We start from the raw sequence: 16,600 nt of genomic DNA on the forward strand, positions 1-16,600 counted from the left end.
CCAGGTAGGTTAGGCTGCTCTTGTTTAAAGCTGAACTTTGTGCCATCAAACAGGATATAACTGCATATATTGACTCAAGAATGTGTCTTAATTCTTTGCAGGAAAAAGGCTTTCGTGATGCAGCATTTCAAGAACAGAATAAATGAGTAAATTTCTTAATGTTCAGAATATTTAAGCTTTTTAAAAGCTTCACCGTTGTACATGAATAATTAATAAACTGATGCCTTAAAACAACCAAGAAAAATAATGGAGACGAGTCTATCAGATTTCACTGATATTATATTGCTTAATTCAATTCAAAAAGTTATTACTTTGCCATAATACATAATACTTTATACAAAACAAGCATATGAGAATTTTCACATTATACATTCCTTAAAAATACAGATCCTTTATATTTTGTCCTCACACTTTGGGTATCAAAAGCACTCTGTTGGAAGCATTTATGTTTCCCCATCTGATAACCCTTTGCACTTTTGCTCTGATTTGCACAACCCATAGCATGCTACTGCGTTCTGCTTTAGCAAGAACTTCTGAATAAATGTCACACTGAGTTATATTTGTCTGAGAAAGCTGGATTAAAAAAAATGAACCAGTGGATGATTCAGTTGGTTGAGTTGACAACTGAAAGATAAACTCAGCAGTTTATTTTAAATGCAGCCCAGAAGGACCAATTCATACTCATCTGAGACGACTTATACTGATCTCACAAATGTAGTTAAATCACAATTTAGGATAAATGACAAGCTAATTTTGTGATTTATCATTTCATTGCACTCTATTGTGGAAAAGTGATATTATATGTACAAACTAATCTTAAACCAAAAGGTAAACTTAATCCAAATCTTAAAAAGGTAAACTTCAACCAAAAAACTCAAAGTGACAATTCTTACAACAGAATTATGTCAACTTTTAGGAACAGATCTGCCTGTTGGTTGACATGCATTAATAGTGATGTCTGGGGTGCCACACGCCATTTGTGGAAAGACAACTATTAAAAGATTACAATGCCCATCTGCATAATAAAATGCAACACATTAGTCAGTCATTAATCAACAAAACTAAACCATAAAAATAAGAACTAGCTACCGTCTACCTTAAGCCTCCTTCAGAAACCAGATATTCCAGACTGTGCACAGTAGCAAGCCTTTTGTAGTCAATGTTGAATATTCATTGCAATTTGACTCACAATCAGTTGCTTTGAAGTAGTGGTAACTTGCATAACAATGACTAAATACTAAACCAAAGGGTTAATTCACTCAGTATTCACACAGGGAGCTGAAGACTGACTGAGTGTTATGGTCTGATAAAATATGGAAAAAAGGTTTTCTTTTGCATAGATCATTCTATAACAGACATTATGGCCAAAATTAGTGCGCATGTGCCTTGACTAAATCTTACATTTTACTAAGCACCAAGGGAAACAGAATAAGGTATTCAGCATAAACAGAACACATTTTTGTGAACTTGCACAGTTTACAAAAAACAAAGGTTTCTGGGAGAGATGTTGCTGTCTGTAGCAAGCAGCTTGTTTTAAGTAATTTTTTCCCCAAATACCAGATCTTCACTGAAAAGGCAATGGATGTGGCACAAACATGCAAATGTTTAGCTGGTGTCAATAGCTGTGGAATTTGAGTACTACAGAAATCTTAATTAGTGTACCTAGAATGGGCCCAAATGTGTTCAACGTACAGAATGAACTTTAACTTAACGATAACAGACTGCAAATATGAGAATGTGCAGACATATCAAAACTAATATTACGACCAACATAACTTTTTTTTAATGAAAATATAACATTTCTTGGCACTGGCTAGAAAAACAGCCAAAAAAACCCATTCGAATTCCAATTTACTCTTCCTGTATGTCAAGTTATAATAAGAAGCATTTCATCAAATGTTATGATGACCATGGAGTTTTGTGGTGACTCATAAAGGGGAAAAAAACCTTCAATGAAAATGAAGTACTCCACCTCAAAACTGTAAGGCTGTTTTGTCCTGCAGGTGATACTGGGGGGATTACAGTAACTCTTGCATGTCATAGTGCACAACACATGTAGACTAAGGTCGAGAAAAAAAAGAAAAACAAAAACTACTGCATGGCAATTTGCTGACAAGTCGGTTGCAAAGAAAAAGGGCAGTGCAGTGCAGCGGTCATGTCTTCCATTTCAAACCCAAAGTGTGATCGCCCCCCATAGTTCTATACAAAAATACAAATACAATCTAAGGGCTTAAACATTTATAATTTCAAATGTACTACATTATATTTACATTATAATCCACTCCTTAAAACCTCTCCTTACAGCAGTGGTGTATAAACAAGGTGGTGGGGGCTTATGGGTGCAGGCAAGTTAACCAGTTGTTCTATTTTCTAAACCTTGGCTTGGTTGATGCACAAGCAGGTATGATGCAGGAGACCACACTCCTACAGTACTGATGTTCATTTTTATGTCATTTCAGGGACAGCACAGACATGTATACCTCCGCTTTGAATTCCTATATCCCTGAGCAAGCCACAACAGTGAGACTTACATGGGTCTAAAGAAAAAAAAAAGAAAAGAAAAACAAAGGTTCAAATCAACTCAGTAACAACAAAAGCAGGGACAGCCTGGGTAACCCCAACACCAGTAACACGCCTGATGTGCACCCCAAAGGCAAGAAAAATATAATGTTGTATGGTCTGACTCCACTGAAAATAAACAAAGAAAATAACTTGGTCCACCAAGTTTAGGTGAAAAAGACTAGGTTATGGAAAGTATGTACTGCATCGATCTAATGAGAGAAATTAAGTATTTCAATAAATTAATATATAAAAATTAAATACTTAGTTACAGGCAGCCAACCAAACATACCTATCAGTTACACTTCAAAGGCAAGCAATTTGTCACTTCTTTCCGCTGACAGAAACTGCTTCAAGATTACATTAGCGTCACATTTCTTGGGCTACTGTAGTCTTTTCTAATAAATTACGTAAAATAATATACTATTCATAACTTACAGCATGTGCTGGGCTTGAATGACTATTAACCGAAAGGGCTTAATTTTTCCATTCAAAGTGCTGCATATGCCAATTAAGTTTTGATCACACATTCACAGCCTAAAATTTTCACTTCTGTGTGAGTGGCTGACAAATCTCATTAAGCTTGGTTAAGGTCTGTAATATTTTGCCTTGTTCAAAAGCCCTCAGTGCTTTAAGTTCTGTACCTTTTAAAACCTCCTACTCTGCCCCAAACTAAATGGCCTGGTCTACACTGACAAAATGTTTTATTCTTTTGAATATTTAAGATTTACAATATTGCTTTTTTGTAAAAGTTAGTAATGTCTGTTACACAATGTTTTGCATGTTTTACGGTCCACGTTTGTTTAGTCTCATCTCACTTTCCCTGATAAGCTATTGGTCATTTGACTGCCAGGTTATTAGGATTGTTAAGCTGGTCTGAACAGACCATTAACACATCATAAGTGTGCCTGGAAGGACTGTTGTGATACAGTGCAAAAGGTGAAGTAACTCCAAACAAACGACTACCTACAAACCTATTGTTTTCAGTGGGGAAATTTCATTGTCAGAATATGCACAAAGCACGTATTGAAATTAATCAGAATGCATCGTGACTAAAATACTAGCTGAAGGCTCACATGTATTAAGCATCTAGGATTAGCTCCCCATGTTTGATCAAAAGAATATGAAAGAGCCAAGCTGATCCTAGATAGATTCTTACTCTGAGAAGTCGGATCCCCTGGTTTATAGAGCGTGCTCTTATGCATCAGATCAAAACTGCATAAGGTATAAAGAGATGGTAAGGGCCCGTTAAAACTCAAATCAGGGAGAGAAGTGGTGATCCTTAGCTTTCTTTAGGTAGTGGCATCGCTGCTGCCCTCACCAATGGAGAAGTCATCAGCGACCATGAGTAGAGCCTCAATCTTGGCTGTGGTTTCAGGGCTGAGGAGGTCTACCACATCCACATTGGCCAGGCTGTCTGTGGGAGTGCTGGAAGCTATGGCCTCACTGTGGAATGTCTGAGTAGAGGCAGAGGGATTTCCAGGCTGGATCTGTGCCTGGGGAAGAATAGTGTTCACCTTGGAGGAACAGCACTGTGAAGTTTCTGCAGGCGGCGGTGGTGGTGGTGGTGGTGGCGGTGGTGGTGGTGGTGGTGGAGGAGGAGGAGAGGTGTCTGTAGGCTCCTGTTGTGAGGAGGCAGCACTCTGGCTGGAGCTCCTTTCTTTAGTAGAGTCTCTGCAGGCACAATGACACTGGCAAGCCTCCTCCTGTTTAATTATGATGACTGGGAGACTAAGGCCTATCTGCTGCACAGGGTTCCCTAAGGCAGAACAAATAACTCACATGTCACATACAGTGAGGCTTTCAGCTTATCTCAAACATGCACTTTCATCCTCACATACTGAAGACAACAAACTATGCAAATAGTTTTTAGCATAATGCAATAATACTCATGCAAAGATAAAAAATTATCATACCTGAATGTCCACCTACAGGTATGGCTGTTGTAAAGAAGACTTTCTCCACTTTTGGGCCCTAAGTTTTTAAAAAAAAAAAAAAAGTATATAGAACACATAAGCAAAGCAGTTAATTTATCGTGACAATCTTTCAGTTCCCATTTCTATATTCCCTATTCCCTATGCCAGTGCACTGCTCATCTTTTAGACATGTGAAACCTGCCACTGCCAGACATGAAAACTCATGGAAAGTGAAAAAGATGACATTCAGAAACCAATCTTCTCCAGTGGAGTCAGATGAAATTGTTCCCAGGAGAACTTGTTTTTTTATGTGAAAATTCTGATGCTTTCTGGAAAACACTGAGTCTAAATTAAAGGGGTATTTACAGTTGAATTGTTTAGGTCATTGAGTTCAACAACTGTGCAACGTCATGTCTAAACATTTGACTGTATTCTAGATATTTTGACTGACCTGTTAATTTTTTTTTGCTTACCATACTAAAGTCAAAAGGCCAATGTATACAAATTTTGGCAGCCATCTTTATTTTCAGATCCCACATCTATTATAAATGAAAGTCATTCTAAGAACTTTGCTCATTGTTTGTGTTCTACTGGCTCCATAATGGTGTGCTTGGACCTGACAATCACCACTTATCATGTAAACTGAAGAAAGAAACCATATACGCGAAAATGAAATCAACTTCACCTTTCACATTTTGGCAACATTATCTTAGCTCTGACTGGCTCAGAAATGAAAAATGAAATATACTATTGGTGGCTTGGCTGAATAATGAACTGTGAACTTCTGCTGTGCTATGTTTGGGGGAAAGGAGGGATTCTCTCTCAGGATTATCTGCTGAATTACTCCCACTACCTCCCTTCCCATAACCTAATGAAATGTACACGCTTCACATCAATGGCATGTTTATCATTCAAAAGGGCAAAATTTACTGAAAGGTGACAAGTGCATGCAATACATCTTTCTGAACTAGGAGGTACCATGCATTACTGCACAGCTCAGAGTTTTTTAGCAGTGGTAAAGTTCAGTGCTACATATTAAAAAAATAAAGTAGCCCACTTCTTTTCATCAGAGCTTTTTGGGCCTATAGGTTATACATGTTCCAAAAACTCAAATAAGACATAAACTGCAACTCGAGGTATGAAGCTGAAAGAGTGTTTTGTATAATATGTGGGGTCTGACCTGCTGTTCAGGGTTCTGCTGTGCATTGGCAGCACTGCTGAGGATCCACTGCAGGTTCTGGTCAGACATGACAAGGCTGGGCTGCAGGAGACCCTGCGTGGGGGCGATGGTGATGGTGGATGTGGGTGCCAGGCTGGCGTTGCCTGCTAAAGGCACTGTTTGCGTTACACCTGCCGCTGCCGCGGTGGTGATGGCTGTCGCTGAAGGAGGGTTGGGGATGCTGACCACAGATGAGGCGGAGGTCGGCAGGGAGTTAGCCATGGCTGGGGGCAGAACAGGCGCATAGTGTTGGGTAACACCGGGTACAGGGGGAGTGGGCACTTCTGGTGTCTGTAGTGAGGTATGGAGAACTGAGGGGAAAGTGGCTGACTGTGGAGGGGTGTGTGTGGAGTTGCTGGCAGAGCCTGTCTGAGAGGAGGATGAACCAGGCTGAGCGGAGTTCTCTAGGACCGGGGTGCTGAGAGAGTTAGTAGAAGAGGAGGATGAAGGCAGCTGAGAGTATGAAAGCAGAGCAGATGTGTCTGCCACAGCCGGCCGCGGTGGTGTCTCCAAGCCAAAAGCCTCCACTAGGTTATCTGAAGGTGCACAAAAATTAGGTGAGATTGAGTGTTGCCACGCATGACACTTGTGCAAAACATCCTTTGTTCGTGAGAGGTACTTGCCGGAGGGATGCGCGTCATCTTGACTGACACTGTTTTCAGGGCTCTGGAACATTAACTCAAATATCCTCGCAGGAGTGACGTTACTCAGTTCCAAACTCTGTGACTGAACAGTGAAAGGAACTGGTGACAATTATGACATTAAAATAAACACTATCGACCACTATCATAATAAAATAATGCATTACTTTTCGAGCTTTCATAGAACAGAGTCATAATCTTATTATACGGAATGTTAAGGAATTGAAAACAACAAAATGTGCAGTTCTATAACCTTAAATGACCAGAGTTCGAGAATACTCTTTAATTATAATTAATCTTTAATTATACGTATATGTAGTACTGAAAAAAGTCTTAGGCAGCCATAAAAATTGTTTAAAATGATTCATCTTGGAATTACATGTTTGTTTTGGTCAGTAAAAACACAATATAATAGAGCACATATAAATTACCCTATGTGCATTAAAAGTACACAAGATTTTTTTTGTTTTTTTAAAAAGTTATTATCCCCGTTAAAAGAACACAGTTAGAAGGTCACTGGTTTGGCTTTTCGCTGCATTCCAGCCACTGCATTGCTGTTAAATTTCATCACCAGCAAACCTAATTTTATCTAATAAAGGATTGATTAGCTGAACATGAATCTATAATGATACTGTAATGTTTGGAAATGGTTAACACAATGACACATATAAAAAAACACAATGCACTATTTATTATATGTATCTTCACATATTTTCTCAGATGATGTAAGACTAGAGGACATTTATCTAATATTTTGATTTGTTAACCCCTAAAAGGGATATATTTATTTGCAGATATCTTTTTAACCACATTACAAATGGCTTTATACTGTTACCTCTTGCCAACATGACTGATGCTATAACATGCTCTGCTCCCAATAACAATTTTTCACATTCATTTTAAGTCTTTATGTTTTAAACAATGTACCATAAATAACAACGACTCACATTGTTGATATTCTCTCTTAGCTCAGAATCTGTGGAAATGAGGCTCAAATCACTGAGGCACAGTGAGTGATTTGCATCCTGTAATTAACAACAAAAGAGCCTGTTAATCTGTGAAACACTCTAGAACTGCTGTTGACACATTCAATTTAGAAAAAGCAAACACTTCATTATATGCATATATTTATACAAAAAAGAAGCAACCTTGGATTCGATTAATGTATTGTAATATACACAAACACACAGTTGTATGCAAAAGTTTGATTACCCTGGTCAAATTACAAGTTTTGTTGATTTTCTAAGTGAAAAGGTAGAGGATTTGTACATATTTAAAAAACATAATAATAAAATCAACAAAACGTCGTTTGACCAGGGGCGCCATAACGTTTGCATACCGTCACTTTACAAATTACTCTTAAACTGTACTTTCACTATGTGCAAGAGAGGCTGACAATTATTTTGATAGTCCATATCTGATGGGTTCTTATTCACCATATGCAAGTTCTTCCTTCCAAAATTGTTACAAAATGTGTCAAGTGTGGTGCAATGGAATATGTAGTTTTTGTTGCCATTTTGTACAAACACTGTAGTTGAGCCACAGTGGGCTTCTGTTTCTGTTTGTCTGAAACGATAGGGTCAGCAGACTTCAGATTGAGACAAACTAAAAATGCTAACTGAAGACTTTTAATTATATAGGTCTTCTCTAAAAGACAGGAAAGAGAACAGAAAAGCCACTTACCTCTGAGAGAGGATGGCTGAGGTTAACTGTGTGTGGTGGGCCTTTATCATGACCCCGAATGTGACTCTTCAGACTGTACTGTGAACTGAATGTCTTCTCACAGCCGTCACTAGGGCAGAAAAAAGGCTTCTCTCCTGGTCAGAAATAAGGGACAAAGAGAATATAAGGCATTAAACTTTCATTATAAAACATGCATTATTTGGATGAACATTCATGCAACAAAAAAAGACTTTGTTTACTGCGTTAGCATGTGTTACAGGGAACCAGTGAACATTTCAACCTATTTTTTTCAAAATTTAAGCTCCACATAACACATTAAACATTACTTAATTTTGGGACTGTAACAAGCTTCCAGGCCACAAAGTGATGGTGAAGAGATAATAAACTGATTATTTGCTGAGTGGCTCCAACTTCTTTCGGTGCAAGAGCATATGATGTCTTACCAGTGTGTGTCCGCACATGTGTTTTCAGATGGTGACTAGCAGCGAAGGCCTTACCACAGCCATCATGATCACACCTGAATAAAGGATGAAAATTTAAGATTCTTGGAGCACAGCTGACTAGTTGTATACATAACTATCTATGCATCTACGATTACTGACATGCACACTTCTTGAAAGCAACTCTGCTCTAAAATAGCTCAACAAGCTTCCTGAAAATACCCACACTCTGCAAAACCTCACAAATGCTGAAGAAAACTGAGTACATATTTCTTAAAATAAACATCAAACTGGTACACAAAGAAAAGAGAGTAAAAAGGCAAAAGAGAGTAAAAAGGCAAAAGACAATAAAGATTGTATAAAGTGAGAAAGTACAGGAAAATAGAGAGAAAAGGAGAATCAGAATCAGCTAGTACAATGCAGTTTGCATAAGCAGTCAAGGAAAGAAACACATGTGCATATGTTTACTTACAACATGTAAGTGACTAAGAATAGACTACACTGAAGGAACTAAGAAAATCTATATGATTAAAAACAGCAGAGAAGTGAAGAGTCAATCTCTTGAAAGAGCCTCCTTGGATCGCCAGTCTGTAAATCCAAAGCAATAAAGGAACTCACCGAAACGGCTTCTCCCCGGTGTGAGTACGAATGTGCTTCCTCAGATCACTGAGTGTGGTAAAGTACTTTGTGCATCCTTCTGATTCACAGTTAAATGTCTTCCCCGTGTGAAGTCGCTGATGTGCTTTCAGCCTGAGACGAGAATTAAAAAGACAGAAAGGTTAAGAAAAAAAAAAGTTATTAAAAAATGTAAATATCAAAAAGAAATGCTAACATTGTTGACAAAAGTAAGTATTCATTGATCACATGCTCCCAAATGGCTAAGATGAAGATAACGTCCAAAATAATGAATTCTGTACTATGTCCGACATAAAATATGATAATAAAATTATAAAAATCCATTTACAGACGTGAGGCAATAGATTTTTTTAAATTATGTAATGTTCTTGAGAACCCTTAGCTAAGTCAATTTTACAACATTAAAATGTTATTCTAATAAACCAGGGCCCTTTTTTATGTGCAGCATTCCAATATGACACATCTCCATGAAGTAGTATGAGGATGATCCAGCTAATGAGCTCGTAGTTCTGTTATGCACTGTATTGCATTAACACGTCTACCACATTAACACATGCATTAAAAAGTCAAATTTCTCAGCTTTTTATGCATAAAGAATCCAGCTATACAACACACTGCAAAGTTTCTAGCATTTTCAGTGAACATCTATAATATATATGTGTTTCTTGGTCTATGCGCTATAAGGCATGAACATTATCTACAACACATACATTTGTAGTTCTGTTACTTTGTTTATTTTGTGCAGATAAACCAGTTAAAAGTTTCTGAAGCCACAGCTTTGCACTGTTGGCTATCCCTTGAAGGGAGAGGACAGAGCACACAGGATTGGGCTGGGGCAACAGCAATGAGATTAATGGAGAATAGCGTGCTGCAGTGTGGAGTCCAAAAGAGTCGATGGTGGCACCGCTCCCACCAGCCCTGGCTGTGGCCTTCGGCTCCTGTGTCATATGAGGAGCCTCTCTGACAGTATGAGGTCACCAGAACGAGAGTCATCTCTTCTGTCCTGTCTAATTGGAGTATGTACAGCCTTGACAAACAGCTGTTGCACAGCAAATTATCTAACTAGGGAACAGTGCAAGGACACTTGAACTAATGCTCAATGGATAATAAGCACATAATGGTGCCTGCATAAACTGGAACGGTAGAATGCATTGATTATTTTGAAAGACTCTAAACAAAGCAAACTGGATAAAATGTGAGCTTAACAACAGCTTATTTCATTCCAAAATCAACTAATATAATGGGTTGAGCATAGGTGATCAAAAAAGAACAGTAACAAATAAAGGAGCTTTTCATGTATGCTATAAAGGAGTAAAGGCACACCCCACCTTTGTCAAAAATCATGGTAACTTTGACGAAAGAAAAAAAAAAACCTTAAATAGTAAAACTATTCTTTGGTTAGTGGCAAAGCAACCTCTCTGAGAATCTTCAAATAAAGTAGACCTTCTCCAACAGCAGCTGCTGTGAAGCGAGCCTCACCTGTAGAGCGTATTGAAGGCCTTTTCACAGCCCTGCACGTCACATTCGAAGGGCTTCTCTTTAGTGTGGACACGAACATGGATCTTTAGGCTGTAGGAAGTGAGGAAGGCTTTGCCACAGCCCTGCTGGTTGCACACAAAGGTGTATTCCCCACGGTGCGTTTTCTGATGTGTCCGCAGGTTTCCTGCCGTGCTGTAGGTGCGCGTGCAGCCTTCAAACATGCACTGGTACCTCTTTACCTGTATGACACACAGATACCATTAAGGAAATTTTTCATGTTTTCTTCTGCTCAATGAGAACTGGATGAAACCAGAAGTAGCAGCCCATCCTAATGCGCATGCTATATTTTCAGAAGTGCGCCACATTTTAAAGTGAACTAAAATAATCACAATACATACATGAACATAAACATAATCTTAGTAGAGTGTCATGCAGGTCCTGAAAGACCAAATTACTTGTGTAGCTTGCTTGTGTAGCCATGGCTGGGAATTAAAAAAATCCCATGTCTTTGCAAAAATTTAAATACCTAAGTACTCAGTCTTAGCAACTGTGAGCCAATGAACATGCTTTTTCCAAAATCTAGACTGCTGATTCACTGTTGTACATTACATGTTGTGTGTAATGTCATAAGGCTGAAACAATTATCCAACATTTTTGATATTTTGATATCCAAAAAAAGTGTCTACAAATATATCCATCCCATTTATCATTTACATTTTTAAAGCGACGTCCAACCTAGAGTTGAGTAACCTGAGGAGGGCAGCAATTCGGTTACAGTGCCGTAGCTATGTGAGCAGAGAAAGAAAGAAAAAAAAAATGGGATTTCGTTGAAAGTTCGTTGAAAGTTCATTGAAAGAAGTAACGTCTGGAAGCAGTTTTTTAAATGAAGGATAAAAAAAAGTCACATACAACATGTGCAACTCTGACTTTCCAGCTTTCCATGGAAGCATGTTTCCTTTGACCACCAGCAAAGAAAACATGCTGGTGTTGATTCTGAGGTAGTACAACAGTAACAGTAGCTTTCACTTCATGCCAGTTTTATGACAACCCAAACTACTTCCTGAGGACATGCAGTTTGCACTGTAAGTGATTTGTGAGATTAAGATAACACTACTCTTACAAAAATCTTTGAAACCCATCAGTATTACACTACTAACAGTCACTGAAGTATTTTTAGCTGATGAATTTCTGTTAAGAATTTAGCTATTTCAAAAAGTTATTAAACATTCAGCAGCTTTTTCTGTCACAGTGTTACATATTGGTTAATTAGCATGAAATTGAACGTTTATCTGTTTTTTTACTTTAATCTTTTATTTTTAAATGACCAAAATGTGGTCCTGGAAACCTATACACAGACAGCTCACCTAATCAACTGACTCAATTTACGCACATGAATAATCAAATATCAAAATATTTGTTTTTTCAAACCTTTAATGTCAGAACTTCTTGATAAGTTTGTGATCTGTCTGGTCAATAAGTACACCCACTTTCAGTGCTTTATACTATTTTCTGGTTTAAGTCACATTGGTAATGGTACTGGGCTTCAGTGAGAAAATTATGTGAAACCAAACAAAACACTGAAAGCTTTTACAACTGCTTGTGCCTTTACTGTAAGGTAGTCAGTACAAGGGAACAGAATGCACACAGGATCTCTGCCAAGTAGGTGGCAAATGGCCTCACTTTTGCACTGCCCCACTCATTGCCCTGCTACACTCAGCATTCAGAAAGCAGACTCTCTCTCTTTGCTTGCCCAATAAAAGCTTTCAGCGTTGCTAGATAAAGTCATCTTCTCTCACATACAAATACACACCAAGCTACACTGCTATTATGTATGCAATAAAGGGACGAAAAAAGAGCTTTGTTCAAAAACTTTCCATAATCCCCTTTTGTATTTGAATGGAGAAAATCCTCTTGTTTGATGGGATAACTGTATATTTGTGTCATACACCAGGCCGTGAGCTCTCTATGAAAAATGGAGAACAAAAGCGCACAGCATGGTGGTTATTTTTAGATTTTCATCTGCCCCCAAACACTGCTCTGATAGAGTCTTTCAAAGCCAGCTGAACTGGCCTATAATGGCTAATCTCCTTCAGTTAAGATAATGAAACATATATTAAAAATATCAACTTATAGCTTAAAGGACAACGTATCATCCTGTTAAGAAAGTTAAAACTACTCCCCACATCTTGTGAAGCTTCTGATTATCCTCATGATTTCCATGCAAATGTCTTTCATCATGACCACAGGCCTTCAGAACCCCACTGTTTACAATGAAGATAAAGCAATCAAAGCTTCAAAGTATAGCTCATTTTGTCAACAATCACTGGCTACTTCAAATAGAGACTTCTCTATACGACACAATTCAAATACCCTCAAGGTAGTGTTCTTAGCTTCTTTTTTCTTGGTAAATTAAATCCTGTAGCTGCGAACACTGACATTCTTCAGAGCTTCAGAAAGCAGCTTTATGTTTTGGCCTGCCTATATCAACCTTCGTTTTGTTTCTAAATGGGGTAGTGAGGTGCAACCTATCTCCTCCCACACAGTGACAGGCCGAGCACAGCTGCGTTGCATTACACAATGCAGCATTTCATTTGCATGTTCCTGTAATGCAAATAAAGATGTGTCCTGGCAACATTCATAGCATTAGATATGCTAAAATCTCAACATAATAGTTAGCTTTCAGAGCCAAACCATACGTTTTAAGGTACGCTCTTCTAACAAAATTCTTACAGTGAGCACCATGTGAGTACCACACTGACCCAACTATTTATTTTATCACCATCATCACCATCATTATTCTTTACCCCTGCCTATGCAAAAATCTTGGCACCCCTTTATTTTCTGAAAACATGCTAACCTTTCAACCTTTCACCCCAGTATATTACAGGCAAACACCAGAATAAGCTTTGATCACATTATTAGAAGAGATGACTTTTGTTCACCACACAGACAAGAGGACTAATCCATGATTAAGCAGAGGAAAAAAAAACATATTTTTAGCATACCACTAAAAACATTAAGCTGGTGCCTTTTCAAAATGATAAGGATTTTGTTATCAAAGGAAGAAGTAGCTAATAAAAGAAAGACCTAGACAGAGCTGCAATTTTGCTTCTTTCGATTTTAGCTGACTCAAAGACAAAAGGTTTAATCGCACCACAAGCTGGGAGAGCAAGAGGAGTAAAGATAAAAATCTATCATATGCAACCACGCGGAAACAGGGGCCCAGAGGGAATGATGTTCTCCCAGCAAACAAATGTTTCTCATTCAAAACTTCCCTTATTAAGATGATATCTGATATATCATTTCATAATAATACAGGAATAAGTATTAAACAAAGTAAAACAGAATACCGAATGATAAATGTTTTCTAAGAGCAGAAGAAATATAGCGCACTTGTCATTAATGTATGCCTGCTTGATTTGTTCAGATTTGTTCTTTATAAACCATAAAATATGGCAGGTGTGGAAGCAGAACATTTTTCCAGATCAACTGACTGATTTTCAAGTACTTATGGCTTACACAATTTTTTTTAATTTACTTTTTTTTTCTTTTATTTATTTATTTTTTTTTTATATTATTTTACTTTATTTTGAAGGGTACCTCTCTTTAGCACTCATGTCCAGTTATCTTTATTTTATTTAATTTCTGAGTCAGGGTACTGCAACTTTAACATCTTCAAACACATAGTTTGCATAATTCTCACAGTCTGCCAAACTGAAGGCCTTACCTCTCTCTGCTTAGTCTCGGGGCATTCTGAGTGCAGAGTGAGGGTGGCTCCTTCAATGTTACGGGGCATGGGGGTGGAACCAGGGTTGATGATGAACTGGATCTGGTCCGGAGAGATGGTGTGATGCACGTAGCCCTGTGACATGCTGTCTGGGTCAGCCATGAAGGCCAGGGACCCGTCCTCATCTCCATCCCCATCAGCCAGAAACGCCATGCCATCATCATCTGGCCCACAGTGGCCATCCTCCTCTCCCTCCTCATCCAGACTGATGGGGTCCTGCTCTATGAGTACTGTGGTGCGGTCATACACCCTTCCTGAGGAGGAAGAGGGTTCAGGTATCAGGTCGCCCTCTTTGTCCGAATCAGCCATTTTGTCCTCGTCGTCCTCCTCTCGGCCAAGCTTGTCGACCTCTTCTTCATCTTCGTCAAAGAACATGGCTGTCTCAGTGAGAGGGCCATTCTCGCCCATGATCCCAATAACGCCACTCAGTCCTATGCGCCTGTCCACGTACTTGTGTTCCCTAAAAGAAAGACATACAGAAGTTCACAGGAGAGTCAGAAGTTAACAAACAAAGAGACCTGTCTTTGGGAACTGTCAGATATTGTTTGCAAGAAATGTATATTCTTGAATGCAGGCTTTCTTGCCAGTACATATTGCCTGTATTGACGTAAAAAGAGGGAAAAAGCTCAGACACTACACAAGATTAACACTACACTTGTTATTGTTACATGAAACTGGGACAATGCAGAGAAAACATTTCGGCCCGTTATTGTTGAGCAGCAACAAACTGTGCCAACAAACCAAAACAAACAGGGTGAAGGTGTTAGCGAAATTGGAAACCAGCTGCGTGGACACACTGGACATCTCAGTATGTTACAGTTGAACTGAACAGTTAAAGAAGCATTCAATATTTCTTCAGTATAAGCATGAACGAATCAACACTTATGAATATCAAGAGCAAACTGAAAGAAGTCTCCTGTATTATGAATACGTCTTATTTATTCAGTCATGTTTTACAGTTCACTCCGCAGATGGAAAACTAACGCTTTATGACAAATTTCATCCAGTAAAAGTGTTGACAGCAAAGTAACGACAACTTTCACAAAGTCTGGACATTTGTGGACAGCTGTGTCAGAGCGCGTCCAGTGGATTCTGGAAGTTTCTCAGCTCGTCCTGACATTGACAACGACGAGACATTTACCACCAACTTACCGATTTAACTAAGAGTCATACATAACTGCCCTCAAATATGGAGGTGCTACAGTCGTCAACTATTCCGAAAAAGTTTAAAGAAGTTGTTTAAACGTTAAAACTTCACAGTAAGTTGTGTGCTTGTCAGAGGACAGTGACACCGCTAGGCAAAAAAGCCGTAACTGTTCATCACGCTGGCAAAGCAAAGTCGGTCTCCAGGCAGCTGGTTAGCTCAGCTAGGTTAGCTCCAGCTAAAGACTGGTAACACCGCTAACTGTGTGAGACGCTGCTGTCTTTCCACAGCGTGCGATATTACAGAATCAAACGGGCAAAAAGTCTAGAAATAAGACGCCGAGCCACCGCTTAAACACGGTGACAAAATATGACAGCCACTCAGTATTTTGTGTTTCATCAAGCAACTGTTAGAAAAACCTTCGACGAGAAATGATAGCTAAATCGACAGCAAGCTAAGCGGACAGGCTAGCAGTCAGGCTCATTCAGAATTAGGGCTGTATTAGCCTGATAGCTAGCTTGTTTTTGACAGTGCAGTAAGAGCTTTGGCTAAATTAATATTATTTCATCATATGTACGATATCAGTGGACATATGACACGTCAAGTTTTCAGAAGGACGAGGCAATCGTCACTAAAATGCCCTGAGATAACAAATAATTAAAGACGAGAATCATTTTAAAATCAGCGCGATAGGTGGTTAGCTAAGCAACTCTAAAATTGTGCTGCTTCAGTTCAGCTAGCCAGCTGAGTGACGGGCTGTAGCAGAGACGGGTGGACACAGTGAACTCAGGGGGCTGCGAGACCAAGAGAACCATTAAAAATACCAGTACATAACACAATATTACACCACCGTGCCCCCGACGTTAAATCGCTAAATGAAGTTACCTGTGTTAAGTAGCCGCCCAGTGCTTGTATAATTCTGCTTACTGGCACTTTCCTCCCTTCCCCTCCCCAGCGCTACCATGATTGAACAACAACGGCCAATTCCAGTTCCTCTTCCTGAAGCGTGCTGGGAAGCGAATAAGTCAATGCGCCGAGCTGCTGGCACATCTTGACAGTATTTTACAAATAAACAAAAATATAATAATAACAATAA

At 38.9% G+C, this 16,600-nt stretch overlaps 1 protein-coding gene across 2 annotated transcripts; it reads right to left on the reverse strand.

The window, feature by feature from the left end:
* Positions 1–261: 261 nt before the first annotated feature.
* mtf1 (metal-regulatory transcription factor 1) lies at positions 262–16,499 on the reverse strand. Of its 2 annotated transcripts, none has more exons than XM_036586594.1 (12): positions 16,390–16,499; positions 14,301–14,820; positions 10,574–10,812; positions 9,077–9,208; positions 8,462–8,535; positions 8,019–8,152; positions 7,283–7,360; positions 6,318–6,420; positions 5,656–6,230; positions 4,476–4,533; positions 3,881–4,318; positions 262–2,537 (listed from the first exon to the last, which is right to left on the reverse strand). In XM_036586594.1, exons 2-12 carry the CDS (start codon positions 14,766–14,768, stop codon positions 2,446–2,448), a joined length of 2,391 nt encoding a protein of 796 aa, XP_036442487.1. In that variant the 5' UTR covers positions 14,769–14,820; positions 16,390–16,499; the 3' UTR covers positions 262–2,445. The 2 variants fall into 2 exon arrangements, 1 of the variants encoding a protein (XP_036442487.1); XR_005008128.1 differs by having other exon boundaries at positions 2,484–2,537; positions 3,719–4,318.
* Positions 16,500–16,600: the final 101 nt, after the last annotated feature.

The sequence above is a fragment of the Colossoma macropomum genome, unplaced genomic scaffold, assembly GCF_904425465.1.
Source record: "Colossoma macropomum unplaced genomic scaffold, Colossoma_macropomum, whole genome shotgun sequence".
NCBI lineage: Eukaryota > Metazoa > Chordata > Actinopteri > Characiformes > Serrasalmidae > Colossoma > Colossoma macropomum.